Source organism: Rhynchophorus ferrugineus, unplaced genomic scaffold (assembly GCF_030347505.1).
Source record: "Rhynchophorus ferrugineus isolate W39M unplaced genomic scaffold, kcgeb_rfMv2 rfM8, whole genome shotgun sequence".
Taxonomy (NCBI): Eukaryota; Metazoa; Arthropoda; class Insecta; order Coleoptera; family Curculionidae; genus Rhynchophorus; species Rhynchophorus ferrugineus.
The window spans coordinates 5,047,624-5,071,234 of NW_027472587.1; the positions used below are offsets into that span (position 1 = coordinate 5,047,624).

The 23,611-nt window shown below is 30.4% G+C and overlaps 4 protein-coding genes across 15 annotated transcripts in view; 3 read left to right on the forward strand and 1 right to left on the reverse strand.

Annotated features, from left to right (window-relative positions):
• Nucleotides 1-23,611, reverse strand: part of Cbp53E (Calbindin 53E) — a 404,419-nt gene that overhangs the window by 174,527 nt on the left and 206,281 nt on the right. For 10 of the 12 annotated variants that reach the window (XM_076411001.1, XM_076411006.1, XM_076411002.1 and 7 more), the window contains one exon: nucleotides 10,672-10,714. The exons of the other annotated variants lie outside the window; for them this stretch is intronic. The gene's annotated coding sequence lies outside the window, so the exon portion shown is untranslated. The remainder of the gene's footprint in view (nucleotides 1-10,671; nucleotides 10,715-23,611) is intronic. 12 annotated transcript variants of the gene reach the window in all.
• LOC143201061 (uncharacterized) lies at nucleotides 1,237-9,467 on the forward strand. Its single transcript, XM_076411909.1, has 4 exons — nucleotides 1,237-1,393; nucleotides 1,450-1,803; nucleotides 8,837-8,932; nucleotides 9,044-9,467. Exons 1-4 carry the CDS (start codon nucleotides 1,340-1,342, stop codon nucleotides 9,398-9,400), a joined length of 861 nt encoding a protein of 286 aa, XP_076268024.1. The 5' UTR covers nucleotides 1,237-1,339; the 3' UTR covers nucleotides 9,401-9,467.
• LOC143200564 (B2 protein) lies at nucleotides 6,393-7,052 on the forward strand. The gene is made up of 2 exons (XM_076411024.1): nucleotides 6,393-6,541; nucleotides 6,627-7,052. The coding sequence occupies exons 1-2, from the start codon at nucleotides 6,491-6,493 to the stop codon at nucleotides 6,981-6,983; spliced, it is 408 nt and encodes a 135-aa protein (XP_076267139.1). The 5' UTR covers nucleotides 6,393-6,490; the 3' UTR covers nucleotides 6,984-7,052.
• LOC143200560 (B2 protein) lies at nucleotides 15,819-19,985 on the forward strand. Its single transcript, XM_076411021.1, has 3 exons — nucleotides 15,819-15,941; nucleotides 16,010-16,149; nucleotides 19,717-19,985. The coding sequence occupies exons 1-3, from the start codon at nucleotides 15,888-15,890 to the stop codon at nucleotides 19,931-19,933; spliced, it is 411 nt and encodes a 136-aa protein (XP_076267136.1). The 5' UTR covers nucleotides 15,819-15,887; the 3' UTR covers nucleotides 19,934-19,985.

Sequence of the window (23,611 nt, forward strand, 5' to 3'; positions counted from 1 at the left end):
CAAATAATTTCTGCAATTAACATGTGGATTGAGAAGGATATACAGCAAGAACTATTTGAATATCTGGGAAGAAAAATTGTTAAAATAACGCTTTTTGTTTGTATTAACTCCATCCGACTGATTGAAGAAGATTAATAAATTGAGCAAGTGTTAGATAGATTGAAAATTAACAGTTTAATAACTAAAGATGAGTATTTAATGAATGTTGGATAATCATATAACATGGTGTGTGAAAGTTTTGTGTGCAGCATTTGGTTAGAATGTATAAGGAGAGCATGAGTACTAACTGTTATGAAAATATGGCAAATACCTTACGAACAAACAGGTGATTAAATTTAGCCAAGAAAGATGTTAACAGGAGTAACGGAGCAAATTAATTATAAATAAAATGATACCAAAAATTACTTTACAAGGAAACACTGCATCGAAGGAAACAAGAACTAAACGTAAAAAGGTAAATATGCTCTTTAATGAAACTAAAATACATTACTGGAAATAATTCTCCAGAGAATACCACTACATGAAAAGCGCGCCTAGAATTCTACCATACCATACAATTCTACCATAGGTGGTATGGAAATTGGTTCAATGTAAATATAATAAAACAACAATAACCTATAAATTATTGTGGCTGTATAGAAATAACGTCTAGAACTCTGCCTCATAGTATAATCAACTGTAGTTTAAGTCTTTCGATACTATATGAATATATGCATATGTGATATTAAAATAAATTGTCTTTGATATTCAGGATTCAGATCATTTGATATTCAGATCAGGATTATTTTTGTTTCATTATTTGATAAGTGATTTCCTGTCCGAAGACTTATTTAGATAAATGTTCAATAGCTTGCAGATACATCCTAGTAAATTAATACGACTTAACATTTTTCAAACTCAATAAACAACTTGACCTTTATTTGGATAAAATATCTGTAGAATATTTAAAGCGTTTTTACTGTATTAGTTTATACGTTATAGAAAATAAGGACAGACATTCTTGTTGAACCAATATGGCCGAAATAACAGCAAATAATAATCACCTATATATTAATCGCATTTTTAATTATAATAGACGGTTAGGTACCATCGTAGTTCCTAGAAAAGCACTGCCGAAAAGTGTGCGCATATAAACTAGATTATTGCAAAACTTCTTTACCCGAGGTTCAAGGTTTAGTCTTTGATCATAATAAGATATGGGATAAAAAAGAGGAAGTTGGAGGAGGGGAATTGGCGCGAATAGGTATATAAATCTCGATAGCGGTTGCAGTATCATCAATATCTATTTCGTAGTTGCCTTCATTGTTAATAATATATATATTATAATATTTCAATTAAAATGAAATCATTTTTGTTAGTCACAGTTGTTATTAGCTTGGTTCTTTATGTCTCGGTGAGTATTTCTAATTTTTAAGTATATATTTTTTGGTATCAACTATGTTCTTATAGGCTGAGTTAAGTGAGGAACAAAAACAAAAAGTCGTTAGTTATGGAAAAGATTGTATTGCTGATACTGGCGTAGACAAAGAAATTGTTAAAAAAGCCCATCAAGGAAGCTTCAGCGACGATCCCAAATTGAAGGCTTTCGCATTCTGTATGTCGAAGAAGATTGGATTGCAAAGTGAAAGCGGAGACGTACAAACCGACGTGCTTAAGCAAAAATTGTCTAGTGTCGTTGATGATCCTGATACCGTTCATAACCTGATTTCTGCTTGCGTTCAAAAGAAGGACACTCCTGAAGAAACAGCATACCAAACGTTCGTGTGTTATCACGAGAAAAACCCTAAACATTCTCCTATTTTTTAGATTATAAGATGTATATTAATTTTAGATAAAACCCTTACATTTATTAGAAAATAAAACCCAGAAAACAACAAAAAGTGTTTGAATTTTAATAACCTTGATGTTATAATTTTAAAATTTCTAATAACATTGATTTAATTAAGATAAACTTAAGCCACAAATAAATTAAAAATTAAAAATTAATAATTAATATTTCCAAATATATTTATGATATAATTTATTACATACACATATCACTAAAATAACCGTAATGGATTTGTAACGGTAATAGTAATTGTTCTATTTTAATGAACTTTATTATAAACATATTAAGGCAAAGAAACATAACAGTAGAATCATCATTTGAAGTATGTTACATATATATAGATCTTGTACCAAAAAACTATTATACCAAAAAACCTGTTAAAATTTCATATTACACTACAATTTACACCATTTAACAGGTCAATTGAAAAGTCCCCGGCCTGACACATAGATGGCGCTACTAGAATTAAATATTTTTTAGTTAGCCCTGACCCTCAAGAGATGCGTGTATAAATTTGATAGCTGTCGGATCATGTGTTTGAGAATTGTAGCATTTTGAGTGAAGCAAATTTTGTTATTGTAAAAATTATGGATAAAAAGGAATTTCACGTGTTGATAAAATATTGCTTTTTGAAGGGTTGATGATTTGGGGCAATGTTTGAAGATGATCAAACGTAATAAACCCGAGTTTTTATGTCAATATGTGACAATGGATGAAACATCTCCATCATTTCACTCCTAAGTCAAATCGACAGTCATCCGAGTGGACTGCACACGATGAACTCGCTCCAACACTTAGAAAAACGCAACAGTCGGCTGGCAAGTTTATGGCGTCTGTATTTTGGGAGACGCATCGAATAATTTTTATTGACTACCTTTAAAAAGGAAGGACCATCAAGAGGCCATATTTGATGAAAAAGAAAATGCTGCTTCACCAAGACAATGTACCATGTGACAAGTCAGTGAAAATGATGGCAAAAATCCATGAATTGGGCTTCTTCCTCATCCATCGTATTTTCCAGATCTGGCCCCCAGCGACTATATCCTGTTCTTAGATCTCAAAAGAAGGCTCGAATTAGAAGCTAATTTTCACATTCTTTGTGAACTTGTCACCAGCCCAATGATGCCGTGTCGGTCGAATTTGCCAGTAATTAGCCAGTAGGTGGATACGGCTGATACGGGGGTAAAATTTGTCGCCCTTCTTAATATTAAATCGTGCGTCATTATATAGAAGAATGACTTTGTCATGATATGAATATTTCCCGAGATTTTCTTGTATTAAAAATAAGGTTTAAATATTTTGTTGTCTAAAAAAGTTGATCAAAAAGGAACAAAACCGAAAAATATTAGCTACAGGAGTATTGGGTACAGGGGTATTGATTTTACAGGGTATTCGTTACGGAAAGTTACAAGAAGTCCTCAAGAGCATAACTTCCTGAATTCCTCATTTCAAATGTTACTTCCTCACGAATAATTGGAGAAATGAACTGTAAAAAGCTAGAGGTTATGATGAATAAGCGGAAACATTTTGCGTTATTGAATCTGTATATGCAAGTGATGTACCGACCACAAAAATTACTAGTGTGGCAATATATGGAGACGAGAAGGTACTCTTGGTATCACGCGAAAAACCAACAGCAGCATCAAAGGACCACCAAACACACCTCAATAAAATGAAGTGTGGCTAAAAATAGGAAGAATTAAATTAAATTACACAAAATCAATCTATATAACTTTTATTCTGCATATGCTCACCAGTGAATATCAAGAACTGTCAACCTCTCCAGGCAGAGCATGCTAAATATCTTGGAATGTTTCTAGAACGATGCCTAAATCGGAAGATGCGCATAATTGCTAAACAAAAATCACTAGGACTTAAACTATATCAAATGTATTGTCTAATCGGGTGCGAATGAATCATTAGATATCAAGGTATTGTTGTAAGAATCAATACTTAGACCTCTTTGGTTATATGGCCTCAAAATATGGGGCACTGATAGGAAGTCTAATATACTAAGTACTACTATAGTTCATTCAATAAGAGAGTCATCTAAATTTATGACGTCAAAATGTGGCTATGTTGCCGTATCGACTTTTAGTTTTAGTTTATTTTCGCTTTAACTTACACTAGAGATAATTATACAACCACAATACTTTGTAGGTTAGAGTCACCGCCTATGAGGTAGGGTTCTAGGCGTTATTGCTAAATTTCGACATATTCAATTAGATTTGTCACAAATATTAAGGAGATATTAGAAACTTGTCAAAACAAGCAAAGCGCCAAAGCAACGTTTGCCCGTCTATAACCTCTAATTATTATCACAAATTTATTATTATCAACTAATTTTGTAGACATTTAACAATCAGGCGAATTTTATTGAATGATTCGCTTGCATATTAGAACGTATCAGGCAGCTCTTTATCTCTTTTTATCTAGTACAAAATGAGAAGGAAAATAGTTTTAAAAGAAGTTGCATTTATCTGGGTCGGGCAATATATCCAATATCATGATGACGTGAGATCACCGTTATTTTGAATAGACTATATGCCCTAATGAAGCAATACAGAGCGATAGAATTTACAAGGAGACTGTTGAACCATTAATATTTGACTTTGGTATTAAGACCGGTCTCTATTAACTCGACATAACCCTTTCGTGCTTACCTTGGAATCACTTTACGGTAATTGAACAATACAACAGAACTTTCAAAATTTCTGTACTTCTGTTTATAAGGCAATCGATTTTAATTAATTTTCAACTGACTTTTTGTGAATTATTTACATGGCCTTCAATCGGATATATATTGCTTCTTTTGCGCGTCTAAATATTTCTGCAAAATCTTCTTTCATTTCACGACTAGTAAATGATAGCGAATATCGGGCAACCCCGAGACTATATCCCAGATAAAGGATATTATTGAAGTGTACTTTCGATCATTCAGTCACCGACCATAGTTCAATTCAGACATGATACCATCGACTGCCCAAGCCTCGTCTTCGGGTAACACCGCTGCCATCCCTGTTATCTATTGCTATTTCTATATTTTTATATCGTCAATAAATAACAATCACATAATGTAACCATAACGAATCTTCATAGACTAATATAATCGATACTTTTTCCTCAAACTTTTTTCGCTGTTAACATCTTGATGCAGATAACACTGATATTACTTCAAGTGTACTATTCTTTAAATTAATACAGTAAAATAGTATTCTCGCAAGACAGAACGATTTTGTATGAGACTCAAAGGGAAACCATTAAAATCAGCCAATACTTGGAAATATTCGTGGCAGCCCGAGCAATTTTTTGACAATAAAAAATTTCTTCGACGTAATTAACGAAAAGAGCTCGAAAGGAAGAATCCAAATTTAATGTAGGTATAATTTAATAAGTTACCACCATCATCTGTTGCAAGCATTATCTGTTATAATTAAAATCTACGTAAAACTTCTCAATTTTGAACCTGTACCTTATATATCAAATTCATAAGTCATTAAGAGGGTATTTGAGTCTAGAGACATGACTTTTGGGTATTTTTCCAAGGAAAATAAGCGAGCATTATTATTTTACAGTAAAGATTCATAAAAGAAAATGTTGGAAAATGAAGAGGTGACAAAATTAAAAATCCAAAAATTTATTAGCTGATATGGATGAAGAAGGATGGATTGCGGGGAGTTCATTGATACAATTGCAACCTTCTCTGTAATCTGAATCCAAAAAGACAGAAGACTTAATTTAGAGGAGTGCTGTTATCGTTCAATGTAAAAAAACTGTGACTGTGAATAAAACGAGAAATTACATCTCTTTTTACCTTCCCGAACTTTCCAAAAATAGGCAAAATCCAAATTTTGTTACATATTTTATTGTTTCGCTTTGTACAATATTTCAAGTACATCAGTTCAGTATATCTTGAGATATCATGTTGACCGTCTTGAGAAATACAGTTCCGATAAAAACGCGTTTAAAGATTAGCTTAAGATGCCGTGTCACTAAAACAGCTATATCTCCAAGATTAATTAATTTTGAAAAATTCTCTTAAGAGCACATTTTTCTCGATTTTGTAAAATCGAGATTTTCAAATTCATAGACTAGAATACCTCCAAAATTTATTGCCCAATTATCACCTGTCTCAAGTAAAAGTTATATGACTAGGCTGATCAACATTTAGTTTTTATAAAAGCACCAGAAAATGAGACTATATGGAGATGTATAGATGCTCTGGCGAGGCCTAAAAAATGCCCCCAAGAATGGGAAATTTTGTGAATATTTATAATTAATACATTTTACATTCACAATAAAAACATATCTCATAATTGCTTTAAAATATTAATGAGTTATCATCAGCACAAACTAATCAATATGCATAAGAATAAAAAAAAACATAACGGAACGATTAATTTATATTTTTTACTACAATGGACGGCGTCAAAGATGTTAGGTACTAGCCCAGTTCTTAGAATAGTATTAGATTTATAACAAGCCTTCTTTGCCCAAGGTTCAAGGTTTATTCTCTGATCAAAATAAGCAATGGGCTGAAAAAGATGAAGCCAGTAGTGGGGACCAGACCCGAATGGGTATATAAATCTCGAAAGTAGTTTCAGTACCATCAATTACTATTTTCCTGTTTGCCTGTTCATCATATTCAATAAACTAACCATAATGAAATCATTTTTGTTAGTTACTATTGTCAGTTTGTTCCTTTATGTATCGGTAAGTACTTAATTTCTTTAAACTATTCATAATTAGATGCTGTAATTATTTATATTGGTAAATTATAATTATGTTCTGTATATAGGCTGAGTTAAGTGAGGAACAGAAACAAAAGGTTGTTAGTTACGGAAAAGAATGTATCTCCGACACCGGTGTTGATAAAGAAATTGTTCATAAAGCCCACGAAGGAAGCTTCAGCGACGATCCAAAACTGAAAGCTTTTGCATTCTGTATGTCTAAGAAGATTGGACTACAAAGTGACAGCGGAGAAGTTCAAACCGAAGTACTGAAGCAAAAATTGTCCAGTGTCGTCGATGATCCCGACACTGTTCACAATCTGATTTCTGCTTGCGTTCAAAAGAAGGACACTCCTGAAGAAACGGCATACCAAACGTTCGTGTGCTATCACGAGAAAAACCCTAATCACTCTCCCATTTTTTAGATTGTAAAACCTATATTAGTTCTAAGTAAAATCCGTAAATTTATTAGTAAATAAAATTGATTAAACAAATATATCAGTTTAATTATCCACTCCAACATGTGTCCAAATTGCTTAATTGCATTAAGCTAATTAAATAAAGTAAGTCACATTACATATATAATATACATAATATAATATATATTATAAATATGACTGAAATAATGAGTTCACAAAAATAAAGGAGAGATAAATTTTTAAATCTTGTAATTGCATTATATGCGTTTCTCAAATTTAATTCTACACTGAAACAAACAGTCCTGTGGGTTTTATTTTTTTATACTGAAATATTTTTAATAAGAATATACATTAGAAAATTAGTCGATTTTATTAAAATATATTGTAGTCAAGATAGATAGTTATTTGAGAGAGTTTTTTAGTACTTTCGTGACCGTTTAATAATGGAATAATTTTGTATTGAAAATTAGAGAACACAATAAATATATTGTAGTGCGTAACAAAACCTCAGAACGTTTTATAACTATTTCTACATATCAAAACTTTGTCATTAGGTTATATATATATATAAATATAAATTTGATTGATTTTGGCCACTCGCCTAATATATATATATATATATACATATATATATATATATATATATATATATATATACATATATATATACATATATATATATATATATATATATATATATATATATATATATATATATATATATATTAAAGTCTCCTTTTGCCAATTGTGGGTTTATCTGGACTGGGCCTAAAGTTTAACGTGGGCTTCGAACCACGGTCCTGGCGAGTGACCAATTTTACAAATCAACCCAGAAGACATCCGGTCTTACCCAGCCTGGTTACTGGCGTGACTGGGATCATTTTCCTTGTCGGTCATTAGGTTTTGTTACGTGTAATCTTGTCCAATTTAAACAATACAAAATTTTTCAGTTTTGAATGAATGTAAATATGTATGATATGTAAAGAACAGTTTAAATGGATTGTTTTCACTTATGTCTAAATGCAACCACTTTCAAATAAAGAAAATTCCATCAGGCTTTTATTACGTGTGACTTTGTTCAGTTTAAACAATACACGTTTTTTCACTTTATAAAAGATAGTTAATACAAGAAAAGTGACGAATATTATCGAATGATTTTGGAAGATTGCTACGTCTGAGTAGAGACTTCTAAGTATTAATTAATTAGATATATTAATGCTGAAAACTGACGAAGTTATCATAGACTATCCCTATGCATTTTAATTAATATATTTGTATTGAGCTTTGAAATAAATACAATCACTATGCAAATAGAAATCTGACACAAGAATATGTGGACTACCATGTGTAAAATATAAGCAGAATCTTTCATTTGGGAGGTTTACCTTATTTGAAAAGGGACTATTCCTTATTATTTGATTATCTCCTGTCTGGATGGATAATGACCCTGAACTAGTCAATCAGAACTTAAATTTATAATGAACATACCTGAAAATCGGCCTACACAAATATATGTGCTACTTTGGTAGGGAATATTGCTAGTTAGACGGGAAGAAGGGATGAAAAATTTTTGAATTTGTCAAAAAAAGAAACCTAAAATTATTTCACAATTGTATTTAAACATTAGCAAATCAATATAAGATAATTCAAATTAAATAAGGGCATTAAAACTCATCGATGACGCTGGCCTAACTCTTAATAAGGAACCAAAATTATAACAAGGCTTCTTTATCAAAAGTTAATGGTTTGTCCTTTGGCCAAAATAAGCTATGGACTAAAAAATATAAAGTCAGTGGTGGGGACTAGGCATGGTTTGTTATATAAACCTCGAAAGCTATTCCAGTATCATCAATAACTAGTTTCGTGTTTGCTTATTAGTCAAATTTAACACATTAAGCAAAATTAAATCATTCTTGTTGGTTACTCTTATTGCTGGTTTAGTTCTCTATGTTTCGGTAAGTACTTTTTTCTTTAAATATTATTTATTTAATATAACATTAATTTATTTGAATTTTTGTTGATGATTTAATACAACAATGAGTCTCAATAAGCATATATTCTTATAGGCTGAGTTAAGTGAGGAACAAAAGCAAAAGGTTGTTAGTTACGGAAAAGAATGTATCTCCGACACCGGTGTTGATAAAGAAATTGTTCATAAAGCCCACGAAGGAAGCTTCAGCGACGATCCAAAACTGAAAGCTTTTGCATTCTGTATGTCTAAGAAGATTGGACTACAAAGTGACAGTGGAGAAGTTCAAACCGAAGTACTCAAGCAAAAATTGTCCAGTGTCGTCGACGATCCTGATACTGTTCACAACCTGATATCTGCTTGCGTTCAAAAGAAGGACACTCCTGAAGAAACAGCATACCAAACATTCGTGTGCTATCACGAGAAAAACCCTAACCATTCTCATATTTTTTAGATGGTAAAACTTATATTTTTTAAGTAAAATTTGTACATTTAGTAGTAAATAAAAGTAATAAAACAAATATATGCTGTTTTCTCATATATGCAAAATTATGCATGTTAATATATACATGTCTAATTACATTAAGCTTATTAATTAAAGTAATTGATATTGCATATATATGTCTAAAATAATAAGTTCATAAATAGAAAAGAGAGATAAGGTTTTAAATCTTGTAATTGCAATATATATATATATATATATATATATATATATATATATATATATATATATATATATATATATATATATATATATATATATATATATATATATTGCCTAAATATACTTCAACGTTAAAAGAAATAGACTAGTCGATATAGTTTTGTATATAGTGATATATATTTATTAAAAATATGTATCAACAATTTACGGATATATAGTTACAATATAGATAGTTATTTGAGAAAATTTGAGTGTTGGAATAATTGTATACTGAAATTTATAGAACATATTATGTTATAGTTCCTAGCACAACATCAGAACCTTTTGGAATTATTTCCACATATCAAAACTCTGTCGTCAAGTTTCTGTTATGTTTAATTTTGTCCAGTTTCAACAATGTCCAATTTTTAATCTCAAAATGTACTTAACATTAGCAAACAAATATAAGATAATTAAAAAAGGAAACTAAAACTCATCAAGGATGCTAGTCTGACACTTAAAGGAATCAAAACTATAACATGTCTTCTTTAATAAAGGTTAACGATTTGTTCTTTGGTCAAAATAAGCCATGGACTAAAGTAGATGAAATCATTGGTGGGACTAGTATTGCTTGTTTTATAAACCTCGAAAGCTGTTCCAGTATCATTAATAACTAGTTTCGTTTTAGCCCATTAATCACATTTAACACATCAAGCAAAATGAAATCATTCTTGTAGATTACTATTGTTGTTATAGCCATCAGATTGCTTTCAAAAAAAGGACACTCCTGAAGAAACAGCATGCCAAACATTTGTGTGTTATCACTAGAAAACCCCGAATCACTCAGCTATATTTTAGATTATAAAGACTTATGTTAGTTTTAAATAAAATTGTTAGTAATTTTAATAAACAATATAAAGAAATATACGACTTTCCCTAACATTAAGGTTTTAAAATTTATGGCCCAATGAATTCCAAAATAATATATTAATATATAACATTATAGGAATGATAAAGTAGTGAGAGATTAAAGCTATTACCTGTAAAAATAAATATTCGCAATATAAACATAATATATTTACCTTGAAAACGGATTTAGTTCCTGACTTGCGGTTTTTCTCACACCTAAAACAAAAATTTATTTTTAAAAATGTTTTAGTCACAAATATATCGTAGTAATCTAATGAAATGAGATTCATAGATACAGAATAATGTACTTGTATTCATGTTTATTGGTAAGTTAATAATTTATATGACAAAATAACACTACAAGTACTGCAAACCGTCATGAAAAGTTGAGCACCAGTAAGTAAAATTACATAAGTCCTAATTAAATTGGATTGAGTATTCTGTAGTTTGTAAATATCAATTTTCAACAAAGAAACCAGTCAAACTACAGAAGGATTTAAAAAGGCAAACAATTTTATTTTTCCAAGACTTGATTGGTTGAATTTCTGGCAACAAACGAGGATTACGGGGATCACGTTGTAAGCTAAGGTCAACTTAATCGCGATGAAAATCTGCATACAGTGAGCTAACGTTTGTAACGAAGGCAAGGTTCTTAAAATGTATATAGAGAGACCTAGTGAACAAAATTGGCCAAGCATGTATAATCTTAACAGATCAATTGAAAAGTCCCCTGCCTACCATAATAAAACACATTTTTTGGCAAAATTAGTTTTCTTATTCAACATAACTACCTAACTAACTAACTAAATATTCAGTGGTGATACACTGATTAGAGCGACCCTCTAACTTTTAGATACCATTTTTGTAGTACGATTTGTCCTTTGCTTCAAAATACATCTCAGTTTCGGCGATCACCTCTTCATTCGACGAAAATTTCTTTCCAGCGAGCATTGTTTTGAGATCTGAGGATAGGAAATAATCGCTGGGGGCCAGATCTGGAGAATACGGTGGATGTGAAAGCCATTCGAAGCCCTATTCATGGATTTTTTCCATCGTTTTCACTGACTTGTGACACGGTGCATTGCCTTGGTGAAGCAGCACTTTCTTTTTCTTCAAATGTGGCCATTTCTCGACGATGAAACGGTCCAATAACGCTATGTAAAAGTCGCTGTTGATGGTCCTTGATGTGCACTCCACTCGGATGACTGTCGATTAGAGTCAAATGATGGAGCCATATTTCATCCATTTTCCACATATCGACGTAAATCTCGGGTTTATTACGCTTGATCATCTTCAAACACTGCTTCGAATCACTTTCTTTGTTTTAGGTGAAAAATGAGCTCGTGCGGCACCCACTTTTCACAGAGCTTTATCATACCCAAATATTCGTGAATGATATGATGTACACGTTCAGTTGATATATATAGAGCGTTCGCTCCTTCATTCAATTTCAATTTACGGTTATTAAAAACCATTTTGTGGATTTTATAATTGTTTTCATCTCTAGGAATCTATTTTGAGCGTCCACTGCGTTCACCGTCTTCGGTGCTCATTTCATCACGTCTAAACTTAGCATACCAATCCTTGATGGTTGATTTTCCTGGAACAGTGCCCGGAAATTCGCCATCAAGCCAAGTTTTTGCTTCAACTGTATTTTTTCCGTTCAAAAAGCAATATTTTATCAACACGCGAAATTAATTTTTATCCATTTCTTTCATAATAACAAAAGTTGCCTCACTCAAAATGCTATAATTCACAAACTAATGATCAAAATAATGAAACTAATGATGACAGCTAACAAATTTATACGCGCATCTTTTGAGGGTTAGGGCTAACTAAAAAACATATGGATTTAATTCTAGTAGCGCCATCTATGTGTAATGCCGGGGACTTTTCAATTTACCTCTTAGGGCTCTGATGATTCACAAGGAAGCTGCAAACATGGCATTGGAAATACTATCGCATTTTACATGTAGGTCATCGCAAGACTCAGGAACTACCCTGTGCATTTTTGAAATGTTATTGGATAAAGTCCCAACTATCCATATTTGAGACCTTAAAATATGTACCTTTAAACGAATTATCTAATGGTAAGTCTCGCTTGTCATCAGATACTGCAATATTTAATAAGTTTTATGAGCTGTTGCAACTGCAAATATGTTATATTGGACTTCACCAAAGTTACTTCTGATTCCAAATTTCCAGATTTTCTTAAAATTCTCTAGGTTTTTGTTAAAAAAGAATAATATATAAGCGCATTTTAGTAAATCATATATTAATTTGGTAAAGATTTTACATTAGATCATTAATTTTATCCGAATCCTGGCTAAAATTCATAACTCTTAGGGCTTAATTTTATTACTTTTACGTTATCTGATTGAAAGCTAAATAGTATCTTCAGAGCTAAGCCTTTGTAGTGGAAATTTTTCTGTTTTTTTTTATACAAGTACGAGCGGACAACACATCGTACTTTGAACCAGCTCATATATTCTAGGAATTTGGCTGTCAGATAAGGATCACTTCGGCAACGCTATTAATATACAGTTAATGCCTACAGAGTTTTTGGCGGGACTATTCCTTAATTTTTTAGCGCTAGCGTTTGATGAATAATAATCTCAAATATGTAATTCGCTATACTTGATTTTTTGTATTAGGTTTTTTCTGTGATTCTAAATGTCACTAAAAATAGTAAATATGTTAAATAAATGATTTATATATATATATATATATATATATATATATATATATAATATTATATTATTCTATTTAAAATAAATATATTAATAGAACTGACGTAATAGTAATCACTAATTTAGTCCATTTACCTGACAGTATTTATATTTTTAGGACAAGTCTTAATAATATAAGTATTATAAAAACTAGTGGTCACCCAATGATCAATCTTCGACTATAATTATCTTAACTTTATAAAAATATTAAGTTAAATATTAAGATGAGAACCTGCATGTATGAGTAACGGATGCTATTTTTAATAAACTATTTCAATATTTACTGATTGTCCTTCACCATTATATTTTGAAAATTAAAATGACATAATTTTCAGAAATATAAAATACAAAAAATATTTTCTTACCAATAGGTTAGGTGGGTTAGTTCTTTTAGTTATAAATCTTAGGGAAATAGAATGATATTTAGGGAAGTAGGGGTAGTTTAGAGCCTTTCCTAGTTATTAATTAGTATAGTAAAACTTATTACTATCTTAAAATGAAGTAATATAGTGACAATTTTTTGAAAAAGGGTTTTATTTTAATTTACTTCTTAACATTATTATATCATAATTAAACTATAAAAATATCAAACATTGACTTTTAAATAATAAGTAGTAAACTAAATTTGTTTACAACATCAATCTAATATACATTTTATTTCGCCAATCTCAGATTCTCTATATATTAATATATAGAAATATCTCTTTCCTAAAATATACACAATTTCAACTCTATTTTACGCGACCGTTTTGTTAAACCAAAACCTGAATATAAGAATATATCCAAAAGAATATGTCGCATAAAATGTGGACCAATTTATTTAAAGAATATTTCAATATTGTAGGGCTGTAAAGGGAACAAACATAAATCCTATAAAATATAAAATATATGTATTTGGAGATGCCTTTAAACATGTCCTCGGTTTGTGCAAGAAAGTGCAATGTTTTTATTTTAATTATCGATATAATTTCTAAATATCAAAAAGAAAGGAATATTAAATTTATAGTCTATAGCTTTAACCATATTTTCCACCACTGTTATTTTTCTATATCTATTTTAAAGTCTCCTTTTACCAACTAGGGGTTTATCTGGACTGGACCTATAGTTTAACGTAGGCTCCGAACCACGATCATCAGCATTAAGCCTAACCGACTGGCGAGTGACCAACTTCATCCCAGATCCCAGAAGACATCCGGTCTTACCCAGCCTGGTTAGTAACCAATGCGTGACTGAGATTATTTTCATTATATATATATATATATATATATATATATATATATATATATATATATATATATATATATATATATATATTATTTTTAAGATAAACGCATTTTTTAAATAAAATTGTATTGGTATATTTTTATAATAACATATAAAAATATAGAGTCTTTTTATAAAAGTGTTTATTGACTCATTTTAGGCAGACTAAATTATCGACTTCCTATTGTTATTTAAGAACACCAAAAACCATTCGGTGGGCTGCATATCATGGGCAGAAGTTTTAGGTCTAAATAGTTATCACTTTTTGTACATGGAATATATTTTTTAAGCAAAATAAAAGTACAGTTTTCTTCCCTAGAGAAATCAAAATATTAAATTATTGAAAAAAGGTAAACATAAGTGTAGATCTTACTGTATCATATTATATACATATACTGATTCTGCAAACACATGACCTAAAACTGTATAAACTTTATTTTACAACAAATAGAAATACATATTTTTAGAATTGACACATGATTTGGAGTATTTTCGTAGTAACACACAAAAGTGTGAAATGTCGTTTCTTCCGGAGTGGCTTTCTTCTGTACACAGGCAAATATCAGGTTGTTAATAGAGTCAGCATTGTTTAGAATACTGGCTAGTTTCTGCTTGAGAACGTCAGTTTGTACCTCACCATTGGCATTTTGTAATCCAGTGTAGAATATTGCTTACCATTGTATAGAGACTAAAGTCCATGAAGGTTAAACACAACCAAAATAATTTCATTTTGGTTAGTGTTATTTTAATAATATTTCAGAGGAAATCAAAATAGTTGTGAATGATGTTCATGTATCAACGGAAGATTTATATACAATATTTCCCTCTCTTGTTATTGTTGTTTTTTTATTTTCAGGAAATTTTGTTTTTGCAGGACTAGAAGTAAATTGAACCTTGAACCTGGCGAATTTCTCGCATACGTGTACATTTTTTTTTATACCTTGGACTTTGTACGGCACCTAGTACATTCTAAAGACTTCTGCAAAATATACTAGATTGTCGATTATTACTTATCTTAATTAAAGTTTTGAATTTTTCTATATCATGAAAACATTTTTAAATTTTATTTTTCTTACGTATTTTTAAAAACTCATACGGCCTTTTTAGCCACAAGATATATCGTAATATAAGGGACATCGTGTATATTAATTTTATCTTCATTATACTGATCTGGAGAAATCAGTTGTCGGGCAAAGAGTTTGTAATAAAAAAACAGTTGATAAAAAATATATGAAGAATTATAGGTTCAATGTTGGCTTAGTCATAAGAAGAAACGTGTTAGATATATCGGAAAAGAGAGGGGATGCATCTTTGTATATATATGTCTCAAGATTTTATTACAAAATCATCTATAGGCAGGTTGTTGTTGTTATAATAAATAACATATACTGAACAAAATGAAGTCGTTTTTAATTATCTCATCAGTTTTGTGTATGTCCATTTATGTGTTGGTGAGTATGGATATTTTCAAATGGTTAACAACATAATAAAAATTAATTTTTGTGTTATATTATTCCAGGCTGACTTGAGTGATGAACAAAAGCAAAAGGTTATCAGCTATGGAAAAGAATGTATTGCTGAAACTGGTGTGGACAAGGAATTGGTGGATAAAGCTAGACAAGGAAGCTTCAGTGACGATCCCAAGTTGAAAGCTTTCGCCTTCTGTCTTTCAAAGAAAATTGGATTGCAAAACGCTGACGGTGATGTTCAAACTGAAGTGTTGAAAGAGAAATTATCTAGTGTTGTTGATAACGCTGAAACCGTTAACAGCTTAATTTCTGCTTGTGTTCAGAAAAAAGGCTCTCCCGAAGAAACAGCATTCCAGACGTTCGTTTGTTATTATGAGAAAACTCCAACCCATGCCTCTATTTTTTAAATGTTAAAAAATGTATTATAGTAAATTTAAAATAAAATTATCGAAAATTACATTATTTTTTTTAGTAATTATATTTTCACCCTTTACAACCGGTCAATTTTCAACTATATTATTTATTTGAGTTACCTTTAAATTGTCTGGTAGTAAAAAGATTGGATAAAATTTAATAACACAATGTTGAAATATGATTAATTTGGTATCAACATATATTTTCTTATTATTGAGCTCTTGATCAAACAAACATCATTTGTCGTGCGAAAAACTGTATTTAGTGATTTTAGGCTTTAAGATCAGTAAATCATCGAAGAGGCCATATTGGAAGGCAGAGCTCTACGAAGATACAAAATTAATAGTGCAAGCTAGTTGATAATTGAATTATGTGTATTAAGTGCTTGTGTATTGACGCAAGTACAAGAGAGCAAGAGTAATAAATTAATTTATAATTTCAGAAGTTAATAATTTTTTTATCGAAAACAAAAAATATTGTGAAACCTCGTATATGTTTTTGTAGGTTGGTTGTACTTGTATAATTTTCACTTATTTTTGATTCTCCACTATTTTAGACTAGATTATAGACAACAGACCTATACGATATGAAGCCGACTTCTTTTAACTTCTGAGTTTGGGAATCATTAACATCATAATTAATATCCGAGTACGAAAAAAATAGATTAGTTATAATATAGCTTATTAATATATAGAAGTATAATTAATATATTCCTAATTATTGAATAAATTCGGAAGCTTTTTCCATCATTGATTTCGTTAATTATTGATTTCTTCAAGGTGTAGATCCATTCCATATGGATTTTATGAATTTTCATTTTCTGGAAGCACATATTTTTCAGATGGGATTGGATTACTATTGGAAAATATTCAGTTCTCCAGTTTATTTGACGTTCTTGGTCAAAGTGTTATTAATAAGTTTAAAAGGTGGATTATGTTCTTAGGTCTTTTCATCCTATAATATTGTTGCTTTCCATAGTAATTATTCTATAAGTTCTTCTGTTACTTTCTTAAATTATCACTTGTTTTCATCTTTGCTTGTCGGTTTTATGTCGGATTATATTATAAAGTTTCATTTTTTCTGAGATTCTTTACTTAGTTGTGGAAAATATATAGTGAAAACATTACTGAACAATCGCGCAAAACCTTCCAAATTTTGGTTTTCGACAAATTTGTCAGCTTGAGACTGTATTCAAAATAGCACTATTTTCACGGTTCTCTGTAAATTCGAAATGATGGGACTCGAGGTTTCAAAATATCAAATCTACCTGATCTATATAACTTCTCAAAATAGTAAATGCTGTGATGGAAGTTGAGGTACAGGATATTAAACATTATATTTTAAATTAATTTTAAAGAAGAAAATATGCTTCTGAATGCCAATAAGCCTTGAGGTAATTTTATTGTATTAATTTTTTCTCAAATTTTGTGAATATTTGTTGCATGTTAATTTTTTCTATAAAATAATTAAGGTATTTTATTTAATAAAATATACATACATATATACAATATATGTATAACAGGTAAATTTAAAGTCACCGGCCTGACACATAGATGGCGCTACTAAATTTAACTCCATATATTTTTAGTTAGCTCTAATCCTCAAAAGATGCGTGTCGAAATTTGGCAGCTGTGGCATTATTAGTTTGTGAATTATAGCATTTTGAGTGAAGCAACCTTGTTATTGTGAAAAACAATGGATAAAAAGAATTTCGCGTGTTGATGAAATGTTTGCTTTTTGAAGGGAAAACCTATAGTTGAAACAAAAACTTGGCTTGATGCCGAGTTTCTGGACAATGCCCCAGGAGAATCAACAATCAAAGATTGGTATGCTAAGTTTAGACGTGGTAAAATGAGCACTGAAGACGGTGAACGCAGTGGACGCCCAAAGGAGGTTGTTACCGAGGAAAAAATCCACAAAATGATTTTCAGTGACCTTAAATTGAAATTGAATGAAATAGCAGACACTCTAAGATATCAACTAATCGTGTACATCATATTATTCCCGAATATTTGGGTATGAGAATGCTCTGTGCAAAGACGTTGCCATGCGAGCTCACTTTTGATCAAAAACAACGACGAGTTGATGATTCGGAGCAGTGTTTGAAGATGATCAAGCGTAATAAACCCGAATTTCTGCATCGATATGTGACAATGGATGAAACGTGGCTCCATCATTTCACTCCAAGAAGTCCAATCAACAGTCATCCGAGTGGACAGCCCACGATAAACCCGTTCCAAAGCGTGGGAAAAGGCAACAGTCGGCTGGCAAGGTTATGGCGTCTGTATTTTAGGATGCGCATGGAATAATTTTCATTGACTAACTTGAAAAAGGAAGGACCGTCAACAGCGACTATTACATAGCGTTATTGGACCGCTTGAAGGACGAAATCGCCGAAAAACGGCCGCATTTGAAGAAAAAAAAGTGGTGCTTCACCAAGACAACACCGTGTCACAAGTCAGTGAAAACGATGGCAAGAATCCATGAAGTGGGCTTCGAATTGCTTTCACATCTACCGTATTCTCCAGGTTTGGCTCCCAGCGACTATTTTCTATTCTCAGATCTCAAAAGAACGCGGGCTGTGAAGATATTTTTGTCGAATGAAGAGGTGATCGCCGAAACTGGTACACAAACAAACAAAAATGGTATCAAAAATTTAGAGGGTCGCTATAATCAGTGTATCACCTTTGAAGGGAATTATGTTGAATAAAAAAAAAAATTTTGCCAAAAAACTATGTTTTACTATTGTGTTCCGGGAACTTCTCACTTGGCCTGTTATATGTATTAATCGCATCTTTAAAGAAAACGTCTTTTACTTAAATCATTTAAAAAACATTCGTTAAAGTAATTTTTCAAAACACTACACTTGTTTTGAATTATTTCACATTAACGGGAGTTTGTGTTATATTATTTCGTATAATATAGTTTCTTCAGGGGTACCTTTCTTTAGTACATAGGATGGTATGAATTTGTTTATAGCCTCAATCACTACATCGATCGTTCGGTAATGTTATTAATGATTTTGAAAATCCAATAATTCGCAACCTTATGTTCTTAAATTGAAATATTTTAACTGGTGTATTTGCTAGGGTTACTTGGAGGAGATCGTCAATTTAGTCAATCCACCATAACTGAAGAACTTACGGAAAAAGACGATGGTTTGAAATTGGATTACCAGTTACATTGAATTTTTTCAAATTATATCTTAATATACCTTACGGGAATTTGGACAGAGGCTTGTATTCAGGGTGTAAACTTAGGAGTTCCAAGGGCAGACTGAATAAACGGTGAAACTAGCGTTGACAAGGAATTGGTGGATAAAGCTCGACAAGGAAGCTTTCGCCTTCTGTCTTTCAAAGAAAATTGGATTGCAAAACGCCAACGGTGACGTTCAGGCTGAAGTTCTGAAAGAAAAATTGTCAAGTGTTGTTGATAACGCTGAAACTGTTAACAGCTTAATTTCTGCTTGTGTTCAGAACAAAGGCTCTCCCGAAGAAACAGCATACCAAACGTTCGTGTGTTATTATGAGAAAACTCCAACCCATGCCTCTATTTTTTAGATATTAAAAAATGTGTTACAGTAAATTTAAAATAAAATAATCGAAAACTAAATTAGCCTTTTTAATTAGTGAGTTTTCAACCCCCCGAGTCGAAATTTGAACAAAAAAAATTCAATAAGTTACCTTTAAATTGTCCGGTAGTAAAAACAGGATTGGATAAAATTAAAAACATAATGTTGAAATATTAGTAATTTTTGTAAACATATATTTTTTGTTATTGAGGTCTGGACTGAACAGATATCACTTCTCATTAATAAGAATCAACAAACTTGTAGAAGGATCAAAATTGGTAGCGCAAACTTGTTGATTATTAAAAGAAATAGTAATGTTTCTTAGCAAATTCGCAATGAAGTTATTCTGCAACACGACAACGTTTAACTACAATTGTATACAAGGGAGATTTTTATATATTTATACTGTATGTACTTTACTAACTATATTCAAATAAAATGTTATTGTTTACTTTTTGTTAATAATAATTTTTATCTTATATAAACATATTTATTATGTACTTATTGTAGCTCTAAATTACTGCAGAAAGGTTTCTGTTTACAGTTGATATATTTTAAGCTATTATATATATTTTGTCCAATAGGTTGGCAACTTAAAAAACGATAGGAGGAGATGTCTGTTGACTTCTTGCTGGGTTGGGAAATTTTAATCATTAGCTAAGAATATAGTTTTGTTATAGCGTAAGGTTAAAGATAACTCTTTTTCTAAGATCACTTTTAATATACTCCCGAATATCCAATCAAATCCTTGAGCTTTCTTAGCGCTAATTTCTTTCATTTTTGCTTATGTTTCTTAATAATTTGATGAAATAGATCCATGTGGAATTTAATGTTAACAAAAAAAGTATTTCGGTTTCTGCAGCCACATATATTTCGGATGGGGTTTGATTAAATACACATTTCAAGTATTTATAGAAAAACTTCAAATCTCCAGCTTGTTCATCGTTATTGGTCGAACTGTTGTCTTTATATTTAAACAGTGGATTATGTTGTTGGATCCTTTTAAGCTATCTTGTTGCTTTCCAGAGTAAGCATTACCATGTATCAGTATGTGCTCGGATGAATTCTTTTAGCTCTTCTGTTACGTTTTCTAAATTATCAGTTATTTTATTCTATTATTGCGTCTTTTTAGTAATCCTGTCGCCCTATTAAATTTTTGTAATGTTTTTATTTTTTTGAGGTATTACTATTACTTAGTTATGGACAATATACAGTGAAAAACCTACTGAAAAAACTTCCCCATATTAGCTTTAGGGCATTTTTTATGTTACTACGTTTTATATTTGCGACTAAGCTTAAAATTGAATTTAAAATAGAATTATTTTCATGGTTCTATGTGACTTTGACATAATTGGACTCAAGGTTTCAAAATAGCAAATACACCTGATATACTAAATGTTTTTAGATACAATTAGTGTCAAATATACATAACAGTTACGATGGCAAAATGTGATTTCACTCTGCTATGATTGCAGTTGCTGATGCTCACCTCTGAAATAGATATGGATGGTTTCTAACTAGTGTCTTTAGATTTATATACAACAATTTTGAAAACTCCCCACTCTCATTCTAGATAATGAACATATTTTCTTGTGTATAAGTCGCGAATATTGAACCTAAGGAATTAGCAAATCTATTTTTAACTAAATATGTTTCTAGATAGAATGTTAATATCTCAGATGTTAATATTATACTTCTTAACTTTAACTAACTTTATTCAGTCGCTAGAAAATTACATCATTAGCAATTGTCACAATTTGTTATAATTAGTTAATATTTAGGAATCATATTCATATTAATATGATTTTATATTATGATATATATATATATATATATATATATATATATATATATATATATATATATATATATAGGTATCGGGAGTCAGTGCCTGAAACATTGCTTATTTACAATTATTGTTTGTTTATTTCTATTTTTCCTCATACTTATTTTTATATACCTCATACTGTACTTTTACTTGGGCTATCCGTTGTAATACATAATAAAATAACTGTGTGTAATTGATTGGGTAAATATCTAACACTAAAAGGAAAAAAATAAAATATTTTTACAAAAAAAAATTGAACCTATTTCAAAAATAAATAAGAAACTCACTAAAAGGTAAGAAAATAATAAAATTTAGACTTTTAACACAAAGAAAAGTTTAAAAATAAATATGTACGCAATAATCGTTGTACTAACTAAACAAAAAATTAGTTTGAAGTCGGTGGCGAGCCCTTAAACAATACAAAAATAATAATATAATTTTATATCATGAATAAAAAATTAAATTAGGAACAAAACAAATCTAATTTAATATAACAGTTTACGAAACAACACACATTATTGCGCACATATTTTATTTAAAAAAAAATTGTATTAAATGTCTAACTTTGATTATTTTTATATATTTACTGAGTTCCTTATTTATTTTTTGACGTCGTTCAATTTTTTTTGTAAAAATATTTTTATATCATATATTATACATTTTGTTAGTGTTAATTAATAATTTAATTTGTTTTCTGGTATATAATGCGTTAATAGTACATAAACGTAACAAATAGTGTATGCTAAATTATTACATATTAAAACTGAAACTAATAGCAATAATAAAATATTACTAAAACATTTTACCGTGATACTTAAATTGTATATGTATCGATTTAGTCACATCTATCTTTTTTTTGACGTGGAATGACAAAATTGGAGAAAACTCGTCACTAATAAATAAAGCTTCATATATTAAAATAAACTTATTTTACTTTCAACATGTGAATTTATTTATACGCCCTATACGTTTTCGTTGTTTTGCAATATGGTGTATCAGCAAAACATTGTATGTGTATATGCGTAATTTAGTGTCATAGCGTATATATGAACAAACTTGAAGTTTACTATTAGTTCATTGAAGCCTAATCAACTTTATTTATTCTGGAGAATATTTGTTTATGTTATATTTTAAAGTTTCATTACCAATTAGGATTTATCTGGACTGGACTTATTGTGTATCGTGGGCTCTGAACGACGTTCTTGGGCATTAAGCCTGCCGACTAGCGAGTGACCAACTTAGAAATCATCCCAGAAAACATCCGATCTTATCCAGCCTAGTTACTAGCGTAACTAGGATAATTTTCCTTGCCGCATGTTGTGTCTTTTGGATAATAACAATTATAAACAATCACAAATATAAACTTTCTACCATGTCCCAGCAGGATTCGGTTCTGGGGAATGTATTGGACTATTTTGCTTAAAAATATTAGAAGTTCAAGTATACATTATTCTTTTAAATAGCCTTTTTCGTTATACAACTATGATTATCTTCTCAAAATTTCCTAAAACAATATGTATATGACTGTTTCGAAAAATTAATTAAATTTGAACTATTCTAATTAAGTAGGAAATTGCCCAGAACTGAAAAATAAAACGGAACTAAGCAGAAATGTCGCAAACACATGTGCTACATGTGTTTAAACAATAATTATAAAAGGATTGAAGCTTATCAGAAATAAATAATTTTTTTTAATATTTGAAATAAATCTGATATATATATTTTTGGATCATTTTCATAATATAGTTATGTCACTTATAATTACGGGTGTAATTTTGAATAAATAACTTACTCCTTTTGTCACGAAATATTTACGCCAAGTTCTTAATTTACGGTTAC

Excerpts from the sequence above, each read along its gene's own strand:
- LOC143201061 (XM_076411909.1), top strand. The coding sequence starts at position 1,340 with ATGAAATCATTTTTGTTAGTCACAGTTGTTATTAGCTTGGTTCTTTAT. Across the intron at positions 1,394-1,449 it reads GCTTGGTTCTTTATGTCTCG|GCTGAGTTAAGTGAGGAACA; the intron begins GTGAGTATTTCT and ends ATGTTCTTATAG. Across the intron at positions 8,933-9,043 it reads GTTTAGTTCTCTATGTTTCG|GCTGAGTTAAGTGAGGAACA; the intron begins GTAAGTACTTTT and ends ATATTCTTATAG.
- LOC143200564 (XM_076411024.1), top strand. The coding sequence starts at position 6,491 with ATGAAATCATTTTTGTTAGTTACTATTGTCAGTTTGTTCCTTTATGTA. Across the intron at positions 6,542-6,626 it reads GTTTGTTCCTTTATGTATCG|GCTGAGTTAAGTGAGGAACA; the intron begins GTAAGTACTTAA and ends TTCTGTATATAG.
- LOC143200560 (XM_076411021.1), top strand. The coding sequence starts at position 15,888 with ATGAAGTCGTTTTTAATTATCTCATCAGTTTTGTGTATGTCCATTTAT. Across the intron at positions 15,942-16,009 it reads GTATGTCCATTTATGTGTTG|GCTGACTTGAGTGATGAACA; the intron begins GTGAGTATGGAT and ends ATATTATTCCAG. Across the intron at positions 16,150-19,716 it reads CCCAAGTTGAAAGCTTTCGC|CTTCTGTCTTTCAAAGAAAA; the intron begins CTTCTGTCTTTC and ends GGAAGCTTTCGC.